The sequence below is a fragment of the Hypanus sabinus genome, chromosome 1, assembly GCF_030144855.1.
Source record: "Hypanus sabinus isolate sHypSab1 chromosome 1, sHypSab1.hap1, whole genome shotgun sequence".
NCBI classification, from domain to species: Eukaryota; Metazoa; Chordata; class Chondrichthyes; order Myliobatiformes; family Dasyatidae; genus Hypanus; species Hypanus sabinus.
In genome coordinates, this window is record NC_082706.1 from 145869576 (window position 1) to 145887234 (window position 17659).

Here is a 17659-nt window from a genome sequence, read left to right on the forward strand (position 1 = left end):
CAATTCCTGGAGTAAACTGATCAGAACTCACACAGTACTCATGAATGTTTTGTAAAATTGTACCTGCTTGTACATTCAATGCACTGGCTAATAAAGACCAGTATTCATATGCCTTCTTCACTACTGTCTACGAGTCCCTCTCTGCTAGTGCTACTGACTTCAGGGTCTTTTGGACTTGCTCTCAGATGTCCCTCTGATCCTCACCACTCCTTAGGGCCCTACTATTTATTGCGTAAGTCACACTCTTTTAATTCCTTCAAATCGGTATCACTTATAACAGTTATATCACTGCTAGTATTGTCAGTGTCTTCCTGTAACTTCAGACAATCCTTATCAACAACACCAATTTTCATGTTGCCTGCAAACCTACTAATCCTATCTTCTAAATTCATATTCAAATGGTTAATGTATATGACTACTTTAATAGTTCCAGCATTGACCACTAGTCACAGGCTTCTATTCATAAAAATACCTTTCCACCATTCCCTCTACCTTCTTTCACAAAGCTAATTTTGGATCCAATTTGTCTACTTGTTTAGTTAGATCCCATTACTCTAATCCTTAGGACCTATCTCCCGCCTGGGATCCTGTCAAAGGCTTCATTAAAGAACGTGTAGACCACACCATTTTCACTGTCCTCATCAACATGTTTTATCACCCCTTAAAAAAATTCTATCAAATATGTTAAACAAGGCCTTCCACTAACAAAGCCATATTATCTTCAGTTTAACCCTGCCTTTCCAAGTGTTGGTTAATCCTGGCCCTCCAGGATTAATTATCTTTTCATTTAATTTCCTACTGCTGATGTAAGACTCACTGGTTCATAATTATCTAAGTTGTCTCTGCTGTCCTTCTTGAATAAAGGTATCAAATAAAGGTCAGCAAAGGTTTAAACTGAAAATTCCAGTAATCTCCTCCCTTGCTGCCCATAGCGTTCTGGAGAACATCTCACTGGGTCCTGGGGATTTATCCATCTTTAAGTCTGTTAACTGCTTCTGTTTAATGGTGACACATTATAGAATTTCACTGTCCCTTTCCTGAATTTTACAGCCACAATGCCTTTTTACTTAGCAAATACAGATGAGCAGCTTTCACCTATATTCTCTGGTTTCACACACATTGCCCCTTTGCTCTCTAACATTACCTAGTCTTTCCTTGGTTACCTTCATGCCCTTAGTAAACAGTTGAAAAGTTTTTGGATTTTCCTTCATCCTGCCTACCATTGGTATTTGGCCCTCTGTCTTTGCTCCCTTGGTTTCTTTTGTAAGGACTTTGTCTGCTCCCCATGCTCCTGATGGATCTCCCCCAGTGCTTTAGTCTGCAGCTGAATATAGTGATGATTATGAACTAGTCGTAGTGCAGGAAAACTGGGTTCATAATATAGCAATGTTGGGCTGAGTAGATGCAAGTTTTAAACTAGGAGGGCTATGTACCTGTAAATATTCAGAGCCCAGGGCTTAGAGAGTTGCAAAGATAGTGCTGTGGGTACCAGAGCATACGCACTTCTGTTACAAGCTGGTTAGTTCCTAAGCTTAATTGTGATCAATCTTTCAGTGGCTTTTGCTGTCAAGATTTATAAATAAATCGGTTGAGGTGCTAGGAATGCCACATAGCAAAAGTTGAAATCATCAGGTTGGGAGTTGCAAAAGAGGACGGAGAAGGAAATGGGAGCCAAAGTTGACCAATTGATTTGGAAAAGGAAACAGATTTAGAAACGGATAAAAAAAAGAAGAGCTTGTAGAATCATATAGATATTCAGCACAAAATGAGGCCATTCAGCTCAATATTTCTTTGTTAGCAAAAAGAGTCCATTTAGTGTACACATACTTCCCACTTTCATTTAGTTGTGATAAGACTTTCTGCCTCCACCGCCTTCCAGGGAATGAGTTCTAGAATCCCGCTGCTCATTAGGTGAATTTAAATTTTCCATGGTTCTTCTCTAAATCTTTGATCTACCTGTTAAGTAAAATAAATCCTCTTAATTCAGGCTTTCTCACCCATTTATAACTTTTACATGTTAAGTCTCCCCTAACTCTTTTTAGTTACAAAGAAAACTAACTCATTCAGCTTGGTCTATCCTCATAACTTTAACCTTTTCATATCTAGTTTCCAGTGTTACCACACCTTCCTGAATCAATGAGGTCAGCACTGTAGACAACATTTGTGTTTTAAGGAGTATATTCAGTTCTAAATTAAGCAGAGAGCAAAGCTGGTTATCAGTGGAGTAATTGGGAATATTAAAAATGGGATTCCATGAGAGAGAAGCATAATCTAAAATAAACCAAGATGTTAAAGTATAAATAAAATCAAATCGATTAAATTGAAAATGGGAGCGTACAAGGTGGCATGGTTGGTGATGGACTAGAGGACTGAGAAATCTTTAGGATCCAGCAGCAGAAGACTACAAAGCTCATAATAAGGTAGAATTTTGAGAGAAACTTTACATGCTGAATAAAATCGAACTCTAAAAATTTCTGTGGATTAATGGATAAGAAGAGGGCGGTTAAGGTAAATGTGGGGCCTCCAGAATATAAAGTTGGTGAATTAATAACAGCAAACAAAGAGGCAGATATGTTGAATAACTCATTTGCATCAGTCTTCACTGTGGAAGATATTGTTATTATACTTAAGTTATTATATGAAGTAACATAGCAGAATTTACAAAAATCGGAATTACAAGAGATAAAGTATGGAGAAACTCGGGGGCAAAAGGCAGACAAGTCACCAAGATTGAAGGACTGCACACTAGGGTTTTAAAGGAAATGGCTGCAGAGACAGTGGATCCATTGGTTAAAAGCAGCTGATTTGACTTGTTCAAACAAGGGAAAAGACAAAGGCAAATAACTATCAGTATCAACTGTGATGTGGAAGGGCATTTTGTGATAAGGGTAATCTGATTTTGCAGTGGGATGTGGATAGAGTGAAGACGTGGATAAAAGGCATGGAACTGGAGTGTTATGTGGGGAAGTGTGAACTCATGCCCTTAAGAAAGAAAAATGGAAATAAGAGTCATAGAATACTGCAACATGGAACCAGGCCCTTTGGCACATTTAGTCTGTGCCGACTTGTTTTTCTGCCTAGTCCCATCTACCTGTACCCAGACCATAGCCCTCTATACCCCTCTCATCCATGTACTTATTCAAACTTATCTTAAATGTTGCAATTGAACCCGCATCTACCATTTTTACTGCCAGCTCATTGCACAATCGCACCAACCTCTGAGTGAAGACGTTCCTCCTCAGGTTCCCCTTAAATATTTCACTGTTCACCCTTCTAACCCATCCTCAGGGGGAAAAGCCTGTATGTATTTCCTCTATCCATGCCCCTCATAATTTTGTGTAACTCTATACGATCTCCCTCTTATTCTCATACATTATAGGGAATAAAGTCCTAACCTATTCAATCTTTCTTCATAACTCAGTCGCTCCAGCTGGCAGATTATTGGCTAAGTAGGGAGAGATCATAAGTGAATGAAGTTCAGAGGCATCGAGGTATTTTAGTGCATGAACATGAAATGCGAGCTGCTAGGTCTAACAAGTACCTTAGAAGGCAATTGGCATTTTGACCTTTATTGCAAAGGAATTAGAGTTTAAAATTAGGGAGGTTTTGTTGCAATTACATGGTGTTGGTGAGGCCACACCTGGAGTACTGTGCACAGTTTTGTTCACCTTACCTAAAAATGGACAGAACAACATCAGGGGTAGATGCAAAGGAGATTCACATGGTTTGTCTTGCCAGGAGAAGCTAAATAGTTGGGTCTATATTCTTTGGAGGTTAGATGAATGAGGGGTAGTCATATTCAAACACATAAGATCCTCAGGGGACCTGATAAGTGATGTTGGAGTATTTTCACCAGTGAGGGAGTTACAATCTAGGGGACATAACTGCAAGGTAAGGGGCTGGTCATCTAAAACGAAGATGTGTAGAAACCTCCACAAAGGGTGATGGATCTCTGCAATTCTCTGCCCAGTGGGTAGCGGAAGCTGAATCATTAGAAGTATTTAAAGTGGCGGTGGATAAAGATTTGATAGATAAGGAACAGAAAGGTACGAAGAAATATCACAGAGAGGAGATGAGGCAGTGGCGATCAGGCATGGCCATATTGAATGGTGGAGCTGACACAAGAGGTCGAATGGCCTTTTTCTGTTGCTATTTTCTTATCTAAAACTCAAAATGGAGAAAGAGAAAAAAAAAGGGTGGATTTGTCACTTTGAAAGCAATGTTCTGGACTTATAATGGGACTTTGACTGTGTGTTGGAACTGTCTGCTGGGCAGCAGAGATGAGGCTGATTGAGATTAGAGTGCAAACTAGAGATGAGTTAGACAGGCCAGTGGGGAACCTGGCAGAGTTCAAAGAATTGTAGGTAGACAACAGGGAGTTGAATCAGTGAGGTAATGTAGCAGCTCATGATAAAGACCACAGATGAATAAACTAGAGAATTGGAAGCAGATTATTGTGAATAGATTTGGTTCCTTGAGGTTGATAACACGTTCCATGGAGCATGAAAGCATTGAATTCTGATCAATCCATTTGATCATTTGGTTCCATTGCTGAACCTCGGTTGTAAGTATTTCAAGGCCTGAGGATGAATTCCTGAACCTCACCTATTTCGGGCCAACACTGGGGACTGGCTGTTCTGTGCCAGGAGACTGAAGCTTGAAGCTTGAGACCTTCAGGCCAATTTCTGCAGTCATTCACCACCCTCCATTGTCTGATGTAACGCACTAGGCCATTTAACCATGAATGCTCTTCGATCATACCTTGCCGTCTGTCCCCCACCCCCATGAAATTTATCATGCTTTTTTCTTTCCCATTATTTTCCTGTAGGCTTCGTTGGCGATTTGGCGCCATTGCTGAGTCTTTTTGCTTGAGGATCTCCTCAGTTCTGCCGAGGCATCCTCAATCCTAGTTGAAAGTGCAGTGTTCAGCCAAACGGAACGCTACACTTGGCGAAAGGTATGATCGAGTGAGTGATAGCTGCTCACCATTGCACATCTTCATTCTCCTACACTGCACAGGTGGTGGGCTTTGGGAAGAGCCTGCCTGTAATTGGCCATTGTAAATAATCCTGAGCCTGTGTGTGAGAGATAGAATCTGGGAAGAGTCTGGGAGGGTAATCAAAAAGGGATTCACATAAAGTTGATGTAAATATGTGGTTAATGGTTTGGGTGGATTCAATGGGCTGAAGGGCTTGTCTCCATGCTACATCTGTCCATGACTCAGCGAACTCTCTCACCTCAGCCCCACTTTGTTCCACCAGCCAAAGTCTGTCACAAAATAACCTGTGTGTACACCAGTACATACACACAATGAACTCGACATTGACTTTAAGTGTATTCAGGCCTTAACTATCCATGTTGCAGTCAAGCTAATGACATTGATGATATTTGCCTGCTTCCAGGCATATTCCTCTAGCCGCTGTTTTGCACAGTCCCACCTAATCATAGATGTTGACCTGTTTTTTCTTTAGAGTCATAGAGCACTACAGCACAGAAGTAGGCCTATCTAGTCCATGCCAGCCTGATAATCCTAGTCCCATTCTACCTGCACCTGGATCATAGCCCTCCAAATTCCTAATCCACATACCAATCCAAACTCTTTAAAATGTTAAAATTGATCTCTCATCTACTTCTTCCGTTGGCAGCACGTTCCAGACTTGTACCACCCTCTGTGTGAAGAAGTTACCCATTAATTCTGGGAGTGAACTCCATCTTTACCCCTTACCTGTCTGGACAGTTTTGTATTCTGTACCTGCATTTACCTCTGTACATGTGTAAAAGCTAAGGCACTTCCCTGTATCCAACACAGTTTTATTTTCAAACTTATTTTGTTTCATTCAGTGAAGCAAGTTCTGCAGATGAGTAAAGAAACATCTTCCCCAGCTTTTTTTGTGTGTTGTGTTTCCTGAGTCTAGTTATTTTCTTCTGTAATCTGCTGTTAAGAGTCATAGAACTGTATAGCACAGAAACACGCCCTTCAGCTCATTTTGTCTTTGCCAACGTTTTTGCTTATCTGTACTAATCCTACTTGCCAGAATTAACTCCCTGTCCCTCTATGCCCTGCTCATTCAAGAACGTGTCAAATGCTATTTGAATGTTGTTACTGTTCCTGCCTTCACCACCTCTGGTAGCTCATTCCTGATAGCAATTACTTTTTTGTAATTAGTTCCTGGAGTGTAAATTGCAATAGTATTGTAGAGTATCAAATCCCTTGCATCTGCCCATTATTGGCCCTCCTTCTGCCCTCATTCCCAAGCTCCATCACTGTCATACAGCATGGAAACAGGTCCTTCAGTCCAACTAGTAAATGCTGAGAAGTCTACCAGAATTAGTCCCTTTGGCCATATCTTTCTTAACCTGTCTTATCAATGTACCTCCAAATGTCTTTGCAACATTGTAATAGTTCCACTCTACCAACTCCTGTGGCAGCTTGCTCTGTATATCCACCACCCTCTGTGTAGAAAAACTTTCTCTTCAGGTCCCCTTAAATCTTACTTCCCTCACCTGTGCTCTCTAGGTTTAGACTTCCCTACCCTGGGAAAAAAGACAGTAAACATTCACTTTTATTTATGCCCTTTATGATTTTATAAGGTCACCCCTTAGCTCCAAAGAAAATAATCCCATCCTATCCAGCCTCCTGCTTTCTGTCCTCCTCCCCAAATGATTTCCCCCATGCACCTTCCCATAATCTGCTGCCACCCACTTCCTGAGTGGTCACTCCTTCCTGAGCTCTGTCTTTAGTTTACTTTCTGCTTTGTGTAGAATCTTTGTATTAGGGCATGGAAAGAAGACTTGTCTGTGTCATGATTTTCTCCATAGGGCTGTAACCTATACATGTTCCCTATGAAAATATTCCTCCTAAATTGCCCCTAATTGTTTGTGATAATCTTAAATCCATGCTCTAGCTCCTTGTATTGCTTCTTTCCCAATGTTCCTTCATTAACAGTGTTCCAAAACTATCAGATTTAAAGTCTACTGTGGGCCCATTTTCAGAACTTCTTCCTGTGGTAAAAGTATTTACCATTCTCACTTCTGAATGTTTGTACGTAACACTATCACTGTTCAACCTGCTGATGATTGTTATCTCACCAGGTTGACTTGGTGAAACTTCTCACAAACCCCCCTCGGCCTAGGAGCTTCCTCTTGGCTGTTCATCTCTCCCTTTCTTTATGTCTTCAGCTCTCTGATCTCCATTTGCCATTAGTCCCCTTATCAGTCTGATTCCTTCAATTTGGGCATGAGCTGGGAAGGGGAAGGGACACTGTATAGCTCCAGGTTCCCTAGTTACTGAGTGGTGGAGAATGGAGACTGCTATGATGAGAAATCACTCCCTTCAAATGGTGTTCAAAAGCTTCTTAATTGTCTGAGCACCTTGGAAGGTAAAGTGGTCCCAGAGCAGTCCACATGGGACAATGTGTTGTTTGAAACTGGAAGGAAATGTGTTCTGCTGCACCATTCTGAGGAGGGAGTTAAGTCAGTGCTCACTCTCTTGATACAGTACTAGGCAGGACTGCGACACCTTTCCACAGTGGAAGAACGGACCCCATTAACACTTGGTGTGGAAGCCTGCAAGCACCTGTCATGTCACGCACAAGAGGAGCTGGATTCTTCTGGAAAGAATTTTGGGACATCTGAGGCTCACACATTTCATCTGACCAAATCCACAGCCAGCATCAATGCTGGTGGACTCCTGCTGACCAGCTGTGTTTTACCAGAGAATCAATTGACTGACTTGAATCCATGGAGTGTTGCCTCTCACTATAATATTAACAGCAAACTGATTAATGTACGTTGTAACCATCGGATTGTCTTACAGTGTGCTTGGTATCTCGTCTGCTTGTTCCCTGTACAAGGAGCTGCTTCGGCTGATGCATTCCTCTGTATTCTTGTTGTAAAGCCAATAAAAACCTAAATTATGATAAAAAGTGGCATTCAATTATTAAAATGTGTGTTGTTGCACATTTACTTTGAAGAGTTGCCTTAACTTTTTTTTGACTGTGTCTTTAAAGTGAGTTTGGGTTTTTGGAGGTTTGGACAAGTACATTGAGGAGGTGTGTTCTGTGCAGAGTGGCTTGGGGGGAAGTTGTGGATAGGGACATCCTTCAGATGAACCTTGTCTCTCAGCCTGACTGACCACTGGAGCAGGGAGGGACTGCAACAGTTCAATGATGAACACTGCTTGCTTAAGAGTGGGCCACTCAGCAAGTTGTAGTGGGTTGACAGCACTGTCTTTAATCTTTCCTTTATCAAGTTTTCTTGGGGGGTGTAGGTGGGATTAAGCTAGTTTACTGACATTGGCCTCCACCAAGCCTCCCTGCTGCACCGTCACCAGGATCCTGACCCCTGTATCATTGGGCGACACAATCACAAAGATTTTTGATAGAAGCTTGACATTGATATGTGCTGAAACTTCTAACACTGATCTTAAACACTTTAGCACTGATGTGAAAATAATATATAGTCAAGTCTAGGATGGAGTCACTCAATGGAATACAAACTGCAAGCTTTTTATTCTCTGTTAATGCAACTGTTATGTCCCTCCCTCTCTCAATGATAAATTCCCTGTTCTCCTCACTCCACCAGTTTAAAGTTCTCAGTCTGCATTCACTGACTTTGCTGTCCAGTCAGTAATGTGTGTGCAGCAATGTTATTTAACTTCCGGTTGAGCACCAGCAGGTGGAACTGTTGTACCGTCAGTCACTACTCTGCCACTGGTAAGTACATGTGCTGATATAAAAGTCCATTTCTGCCATCCACAACACGCAGTAGCCTTAAATATTAAATTTCATTTAATTAGTGATGTATCGTCCAAATTGGGCAGTGATTCACCAGCTGTGAAGGTTGTTTCTCAGTGTCCCTGTCCCACAGTAAAATGTGGGATAATACAACTGTGTGTATTCACTTAATATTACCATTTGAGCATATTCTTTGGATAAGGCCATTGTTGAACTGATCTCAGCTGCAGATCCATTTTCCTACCTAGTGTCTATAATCTCCAGCTACCAAACTCTGCCCATCTCATTCTTAAGTTTATTTAATGATTCAGCCTCGGGTCAATATCAAACTCAGTAATTCCAGATAACTTTCTTCTTGTGTTTATGGTCTGGTTCTGCTGAGAGGTATCTGTCTGTAAGCGTGACTCTATTTAAAGCACCCCATCGGTACTGCCTTATCCACTGGGAATCTCTAGCTTACTCCCTTTAGTTCTAGGTCTTAGCAGCAGCTCTGATTTGTCCCTTTTCACTCGCTCTATCTGCTCTTGAATCTGACAACTACAAACATTCGAGTCATAATGGCAACCCCCCAGAGCAGCTCCCCCTGGGTCCTTGCCATCTCACCCCCACCCTCTCTGCAACTTAAAACAAATCTGTTTTCTCACTTCCTTGTCCTGAAGAAGAGTGCTCAGCCTATAACATTAATTCTGATTCTCTCTCCATTGATGCTGCTTGACCTGATGAGTCTACTAGCGTCTACTATTTATATTTAACTCTCTAGGGTAGAGTTCAAACAACACATGATCATTAGAAAATATTTCCTCTTCATTTTTATCACAAAAGGATAATAATTTACTCTGAAACTGTCTGAGAAGGAAAATGTCTTCTCAGCTCCTGTAGTGTCCGGATGCTCAGAATGAAGAGCACCTCTCAGCCCCCTGTGAGTTTCGGCTGATCCTGCTGAACTGTCCCTCTGAAAACACAAATTAACCAAGTGACTATTACTGAAATGGTTTAATACAAGTATACCATCTGTAAATAAGGACACCAAAACTTTATACCATGTCCCAAGTGTGGTGTTACCAGTGCCCTATACTAGGTGTTCGTATATTTATTCTCCATTGCCTTTGCAAGAAAGATAAACATTTCATTTGCTCAAAAACTTCTATAGTTGTGCCATGGAGAGCATTCTGACAGGTTGCATCACTGTATGGCATGGAGGGGCTACTGCACAGGACCAAAAGAAGCTGCAGAAGGTTGTAAATCTAGTCAACTTTATCTTGGGTACGAGCCTACAAAGTACCCAGGCAGCATCCATTATTAAGGACCTCCAGCACCCAGGGCATGTCCTTTTCTCACTGTTACCATCAGGTAGGAGGTACAGAAGCCTGAAGCAATTCAGGAACAGCTTCTTCCCCTCTGCCATCCAATTCCTAAATGGATACTACCTCATTTTTTTTTAATATACAGTATTTCTGCTTTTGCATGTTTTCTTTAATCTATTCAATATACATTATTGATTTACTTATTTACTTATTATTTTTATTTTATTTATGATTTTTTATTTCTCTGCTAGACTATGTATTGCATTGAACTGCTGCAAACAAATTTCACGTCACATGCTGGTGATAATAAATCTGATTCTGCTTTCCTTACTGCCAGCTGTAGCTGTACAATGTATTTCATTGCTACTTTGGTAATGATCTACATACATGTGCTTCAGCATTCAGCAGTCTCTCTGTTTGAACAATATTCTATTTTCCTCTTCCTTCCAAGTGTATAACCTTATTTCCTACATTAGATAGAACATAGAACAGTACAGGATTGGACAGAATTTGGCCCATGATGTTGTGCTGATCTTGATGGCGATCTCCTCCTGTGTATCATTCATATCCCTCTATTCCCTTTATATCCATGTGTCTTATCTAAAAGCCACAAACTAGCCCTGGTAACCCGTTCCAGGTACCTACCACTGTCTATGTAAATCATAACACATGTGCTACTTGCTTCAACTCATCTGTAACCATTTTGCAGACTCTAGGCCTCTTCAAAATGTGTTTCCCCACCAGTGTTTGTAACCTCAGCAAATCTGGCAACATTACACTAAGGAAAGTAATTGGCCATTAAAATAGTTTTTATTTTACAGCATGGTAACAGGCCATTCTGGCCCAACAAGCCTGAACTGCTCAATTACACCCAGATGACCAAGTAACCTACTAACCTGTATGTGCATGGAATATGGGAGAAAACCAGAGCACCTGGAAAAAAAACTATATGGTCATGAGGAGAACATACAGAATCATTACAGACAGCAGCAGAATTGAACCACCCAACTACAACCATAAACCTAATCCTCTGATTGGGCCAGTTGCTCCCCTATGTCTCCTTTTGTGGTTTTTGTTGAGGTTTACCTGAGAAGGTTGTGTGAAATGCTTGAGATGCTGAAGCAGGGCATACATTCATGTTATTTACAGACCAGCAGAAGCTGGCGTGTGTGGTGGTATGTCTGTGGAAGTATGGAGAGGTTGTTGAAAACTTACAGAAAGAGGCCATTTGCCCATGATGTCTATGCTCCAAATAAAATGGCTCTTCAGCTTCAGGCCACCTTCCCATTAAAAGCCTATCAACCTTTAGGCATGACTCTCCATATATAAATATGGTCTCTGTCTATGTCTCTACTACCCTTCACACATTGAGTTTCTAGCACCTACCACCTCTCTTGCTTTAATGTGGTTTTAAGCAAACCCCTTTGAACTGTAAAAACATGTGAATCTATGAAATGTTTTGTTAGATCTAAGTGTCCCAGTGCAGGAAACACAAAATGCTAACATGTTGATACAGCAAGGAACTAGGAAGGGTAATGGAATGTTTTTGAACACTCTGCTAAGGGGACAATTTCTTTCCTATTTTCTTTCTTTCTGCCTAATTTAATGCTCTTCATTTAAGTTTACCATAACTCCCTTTAATCCAACCCGTTTGGTCTTCATTGCTACAGGTTTTCAATCCTGACATCTTCATATATCTGCTCTGCACCCACCCCATCCATACTGAAGCGTGCTGATCATGAATGTACTCACACCGTGGCCGCCCTAGTATTGCATACAGCTCAGACATAACCTCCCTACTCTTGTAGTCTGTGCCTCAGCAGATACAAGATCCGGATAAATGGGTCATTATTGGATTGGCAGGAAATAATTAATGGAATGCCACAGGGATCAGTGCTGGGACATCTGTTTGTCATCTGTAATAATGACATGGACAACTGGTAATATTGCTAACACCAAGGAATAACATAAGTAATTTGAGTCCACTTAGTTTAACTTTGGTGACAGGCAAAATGTTGGCTCTGAGAACTGTGGAAGCACAAAGACACTCAGCATGGACTGAAAAAACCAGGAGTGCAGTCACCATAGATGAATTGCTTCCATTAGTTCTGAAGATCAGCTTTACTCCTATGGCACAAGAGACTGCAAAAAATTCTGAGGCAGTGGTGCAGCCATACAATGTAGTACACAGAGCATTACAATGCTGGAGTAGGCCCTTTAGCCCATCATGATTGTGCCAGATATGATCCATATCCCTATTTATAGCCCTCCATTCCCTATATCTTCATGTCTCTATCATGCCTCTTAAAGACTACTATCATATCTGCCTCCACCACTCACCATGTTAGCCCATTCCAGACACTTACCACTTTCTATGTAAAATGTCTCGCACATCCCTTCTAAACTTTTTTTCTCAGCTTAGATGCATACCTTTTAGTATTTGACATTCCCACTCTGTGAAACAGGTTCTGTCTATCCTATCTATGTCTCTCATCATTTGTTTGGTCTCCTTAGCTTCCAGCACTAGAGAAAACAACCCAACTTTGTCCAACCTGTCCTGATAGCTCATATCCTCTAATTCAGGCAGAATCCTTCTGCACCTTCTGCAAAGCCTACACATCCTTCTAGTAATGGGATAACCAGAACACTGATCCCTGTGGAACACCACAATGAATGTGCACCTCCAGCCAGAATGACATCCCCCTCTTTTGTGCAAGCTTTAATCGGATCTTTGTCCATGTCCCCATCAACATTGGGGTTACCTTTTCATCCCGAATGGGCTTAATATTCCTTTAGTTATTCTCTTCATGGGTGTAATACGAATTCTACATGCCTACATTTATTGTGCCACTTCTTTGCTGTCCTGGTTATTAAGTTGTGGGCATGCTATGTTGGCACCAGAAGCATGTCGACATGCGGGCTGCTCCCATCACAACTTGGTTGATTTGATTTGACACAAGTGACGCATTTCACTGTCTGTTTCAATGTTTCAATATACACGTGACAAATAAAGCTAATCTCTCCTTGCACAGGAGTAAAGAGCAATGGGTTTGTTAGCATTAATAATGGGTTTTGTATTGCACTGTGAGCCTGTTAATCATGTTAGTGTGGGACAATCTGCAAAATATTAATGGGCTATTAATTCACCAAGCATGAGTAGGAACACTGTGTCCCAAAGTACTGTGCATACAGTAAATCACTAACGAAGTTTCAATCATTATTTAACTACTACTTGATCAGTGTTTGATGGCGTTGACCAAGGACGAGTCTCATGAAGAGCACCCCAATTTGTCTTGGAATAATGAGGGCACTTACCTGAATGGTTACAGGACTGGGAAGTTAACCTGTACCTTGATTCTCTGCAGTGAGAAAAGAGCAAAGCTTCTGACTCAAACTGAACCAAACCAAAGGTTGCATCCAATTATATCAGATTAGAATTCTGTTTGTTCTTGTGGCAGTAAATTGGAATAAAGCTCCATATGTGTGACGGGGGCAGGAAAGATGAGCACTCCAGTGTTCAAACCAATTGCAGGAAGTGTCTTTTACATTTTGTTGGTGGGGTGGTGTGACGACTGTGAATCACTGAGTCACTGAGGTCAGCATTTTTAGCCATTCCACCCCCTCGCTAACTGTGCTGTTTGGAGAATGTTTCAAGAGTCCCACATTAACGTATCCTGAGACGTGTTTAGGTAAATGAGGTAACCATTGCTGATATCCTCCCACGAGGACCATTAGTGGACCAGATGGGTTTCATGATAATATGTTATTTATCAGGCATCATTACTAATGAGAAGTTCGTGGTAAAAAAAGATATCGTTAATTGAGTTTAAATTTCCCAACTGTCCTGTTGGGATTTCAACTCTGGTTGTTGGATTGTTCCTCCAGGTCCATGGATTACCAATCTGGTAACTTAACTGTTCCTCCACCTCCATATCCTGGAAATAAATGCAGAAGGAAAGGTTTGCACAATAAAACAACTGGATTATTAATCTAAGAATCTACTTGGCTCATTCACGTATGCTAGTGCTGCCTTAATGTGACTTCTGTCCCACCTGGTTGTTTAACCCATATTCCCTAGACCCTCAGCTCGCAGGTAATTTGTGAGAGACAATGGTGCCCAAATGTCAGGGATAGACAATGATAAAAGCATCTTAGTAAACTCCTCTTCGCCACTGTCCTACTTCCCTGGAGCCCCACTTGACACATTGGAAAAAAACTTTGAACTACAGGGAGGTTGGGATGATCTGGTCAGTTGCAATGGAAATTAGTGAATGGAGTTTAATTGGGAGGAGTGTAAGTTGAAGTAATTGGGGAGGTGAAATGGGAGAACAGTGGAACAGACAGTGAATGGAACGGTGAACAGAGAAGTGCTTTCATTTATTAGCCAAGATTTAGGATTGAGGAGCAGGGAGATTGTTCTGGAACTGTGTACAAGACCAGTTAGACTGCAGATCTAGTCCCCAGGGGATTTTGGGTGAAGGAATTTACAGCTGAAAGGATGGGAGAGGCAAAGACACTCATTACAGTCACACTGGACTTGGGTGTGTATGCTGGGAGAAGGTGGGATGAGGTGGCCATCCTACCTCCCAATAGCCAGTGTTTGGGTTTTGTTGATGTTATTGAGGGATGAATATTAGGAGGAACACCACGGATCCTGTCTGATCTCTCAGTATCTGCCCTGCATCCTGATCCAAAGTTTAGACCTGATATGTCAACAGTTCCTTCCCACAGAACTCCTCCAGCAGCTCCTGTCTGAACTCCTCCCATCATCTGTAGAGGTGATAAGGCTCTCACACACAGTATCATTCTGATGGGAAAGGTTGATGTTTAGGAGCTGAACATAAAGGCAGGGGTTTCTTCCAACCAAGGGAAATTGCTGGTCCCTGGCACAGATTTTTGTCTTCCTTAGCTGCATGTGATGTATCAGAAGACTTGAGGGAGGCTAATGTTGTTCCTTTATTTAAGAAGGGTTGCAAGGGCAAGCCAGAGAACTACAGGCTGGTGAGCCTGGCATCTGTGGTGGGAAAGTTACTGGAGGGGATTCTGATTGGGACTGATGAAGGGAGATGGGAACGGGGCAGGTAATATTGATCAGGATTATGAGAGGCGTTAATGCTGACATGATGGGATTGCACTGCACTGTTTCTGTGATGCAAAAGCAGAAACAAAATGACGGCAGCAGGTCTTTATTATGAGCCTTTAAATGTGGTAGTATGTCCTCAGATACTTCACATGAATGATTGGCAAGATCTGCTGAAAGACACAACTTTGTCAGACTGATGCTCCTCTAGTTGTATGCAATAACTTTTAGTTCTGCACCTTATCATAAAACTGAAGGCATTGACTGTAACACACACTGCTCTTCCTCACCAGATCTTCAACTGAGTGCCCTTTCTCATTTCCACATATCACCTTCCAGGTTTTTACATTATTTCCACACCACCCCTCTCCCATCTGCCTTCCTATCCCCTCCTCACCTGGATCCATAAGGCAATGGAGTAGAATGAGGTAATTCGGCCCATCAATTCTGCTCCGCCATTCCATCATAGTTGATTTATTATCACTCTCAAACTCATTCTCATGCTTTCTCCCCGTAACCTTTGATGCCCAGACTAATCTAGAACCTTTTGAACTCCATTTTAATTAAGCTATCTGTGGCAATAAATTCTTGGCTAAAGAAATTCTTCTTTATCTTGGTTCTAAATGGATGCCCTTCTGAGGCTGTGCCCTCTGGTCCTAGACTCTCCCACTATAGGAAACATCCTCTCTCCATCCATTCTATTTAGGCCTTTCTGTATTTGATATGTTTCGATGAGATCCCTCTTCATTCTTCTGAACTCCAGTGAGTACAGGTGCAGAGTAATCAAGCACTCTTCGTATGTTAACCCTTCCATTCTTGGAATCATTCTCATGAGCCTCCTCTGGCTTCTCTCCAATGCCAGCATATCCTTTCTTAGATAAGAGGTCGAAAACTGCTCACAATACTCGGTCTGGTATGACCAATGCCTTATAAATGCTCAGCATTACATTCTTGCTTTTATATTCTCATCCTTTTGAAATGAATGCTAACATTGCATTTGCCTTCCTTACCACTGACTCAACCTGCAAATTAACTTTTAGGGAATTGTGTACATGGACTCCCAAGTCCCTTTGCACCTCTGATTTCTGAATTTGCTGCCTGTTTAGAAAATATTTTTTCATTCTTTTGACTGAAGTGCAAGACCATACATCTCCCTACACTGTATTCCATCTGTCACTTCTTTGCCCACTCTCCTAAGTTCTTTAAGCCCTTCTGCAGACTCCTTGCTTCCTCAACACTACCTGCCATTCCACCTAGCTTTGTATTGTTCACAAACTTAGCCACAAAGCCAGCAATTCCATCATCCAAGTTATTGGCATATAACATGAAAAGAAGCAGTCCTGACACTGACCCTTGCGGAACACCACTAGTCACCAGTAGCCAAGCAGAAATGGCCCGCTCTTCGCCTCCTGCCAGTCAGCCAATCTTCTGTCCATGTTAGTGTATTTCCTGTAATACCATGAGCTCTTACCTTGTTAAGCAGCCTTAATGTGCGGTACCTTGTCAAAGGCCTTCTGAAAATCCAAGGATGTAGTTATCACCCGCCAGCTCTTGCTCCAGCTCATCCACTCCATCTTTTTATACCCACTTCCTTTCTGGTCCTGATGAAGGGTGACAACCTGAAACACTGTTTATTTCCTTCCATGGATGCTGCCTGACTTGCTGAGTTCCTCCAGCAGTTTGTGTGTTGCTCTAGATTTCCAATATCTGCATTCTCTCTTTGATTGCAATAACTGTTTCCTTATCCACAGCATGAGTTACTTCCTCAAAAAAACTGCCATAAATTGATCAAACATGATTTATTCTGCACAAAACCAATTTGATTTTGCATGATCACTGTGATTTTTTTCTAAATGGCCTGCTATAATGTCTTTAATAACAGCTATTAACATTTTCCCAGTGACAGAAACTAACTGTCTGGTATTTTCTACTTCCTTCAGTTGTTTTTTTATATATAAATGTTACTTGTACTGCTTTCTAATAATGGGATCACCCAGAATTCAGGGAATTTTGGAAAATTGGAACAGAAACATTGACTAACGTCTGAGCACTGCAGCACACCGTGCATACCTGATCTGTGGGTGCAGTTTTTCAGGAATGACTTTCTGCTTTCTTGAATAGAACAATACACTGTAATTTTCATTTTGATTGATACAATTTTCTTTTCCCCTCGAGGGACTCGGCTGAAATACAAAGTTTTAATTTGGTCCCGAGTAAGTGACGTGAGCTTTAGTAGTTATAATTTGACAAGGCAGTTTGCTGTGATTGAGAAATGGCACAAGCCTGTAGAGAGAGGGTGGCTGGTCAGGAGCTGGAGTCCAATTGCTGCAGTGGTGGCAAAGTTTATTCATGCTTTGGATCCAGCGTAGTAGTCCTGGTTGGAGTAGAATTTGAACCACCAAAGGAGCGGCTGTTTATATAATATTGATTTTAACTCAACTGTAAGTACTTCTGGACATTACACTTTATGAAAGAAACATTGGCTTGTGAAGGATTCATGGGAAGGATTCATGCATTCACCTATCAGACATGAGGGGTTA

At 41.5% G+C, this 17659-nt stretch overlaps 1 protein-coding gene across 4 annotated transcripts in view; it reads left to right on the forward strand.

Annotated features, from left to right (window-relative positions):
* LOC132398629 (arf-GAP with GTPase, ANK repeat and PH domain-containing protein 3-like) overlaps window positions 1–17659 on the forward strand; it is a 501357-nt gene that overhangs the window by 327175 nt on the left and 156523 nt on the right. Inside the window, exons 10-11 of one of the 4 annotated variants that reach the window (XR_009513730.1) lie at window positions 4829–4957; window positions 7499–7910. The exons of 2 other annotated variants lie outside the window; for them this stretch is intronic. Coding sequence is in view for 1 of the 2 variants with exons in the window: in XM_059978344.1 (XP_059834327.1) it covers window positions 7499–7504 (6 nt within the window). In the remaining variant the exon portion in view is untranslated. Of the gene's footprint in view, window positions 1–4828; window positions 4958–7498; window positions 7911–17659 lie in introns of those variants that run through there. One more of the 4 variants, XM_059978344.1, reaches the window with a different exon arrangement.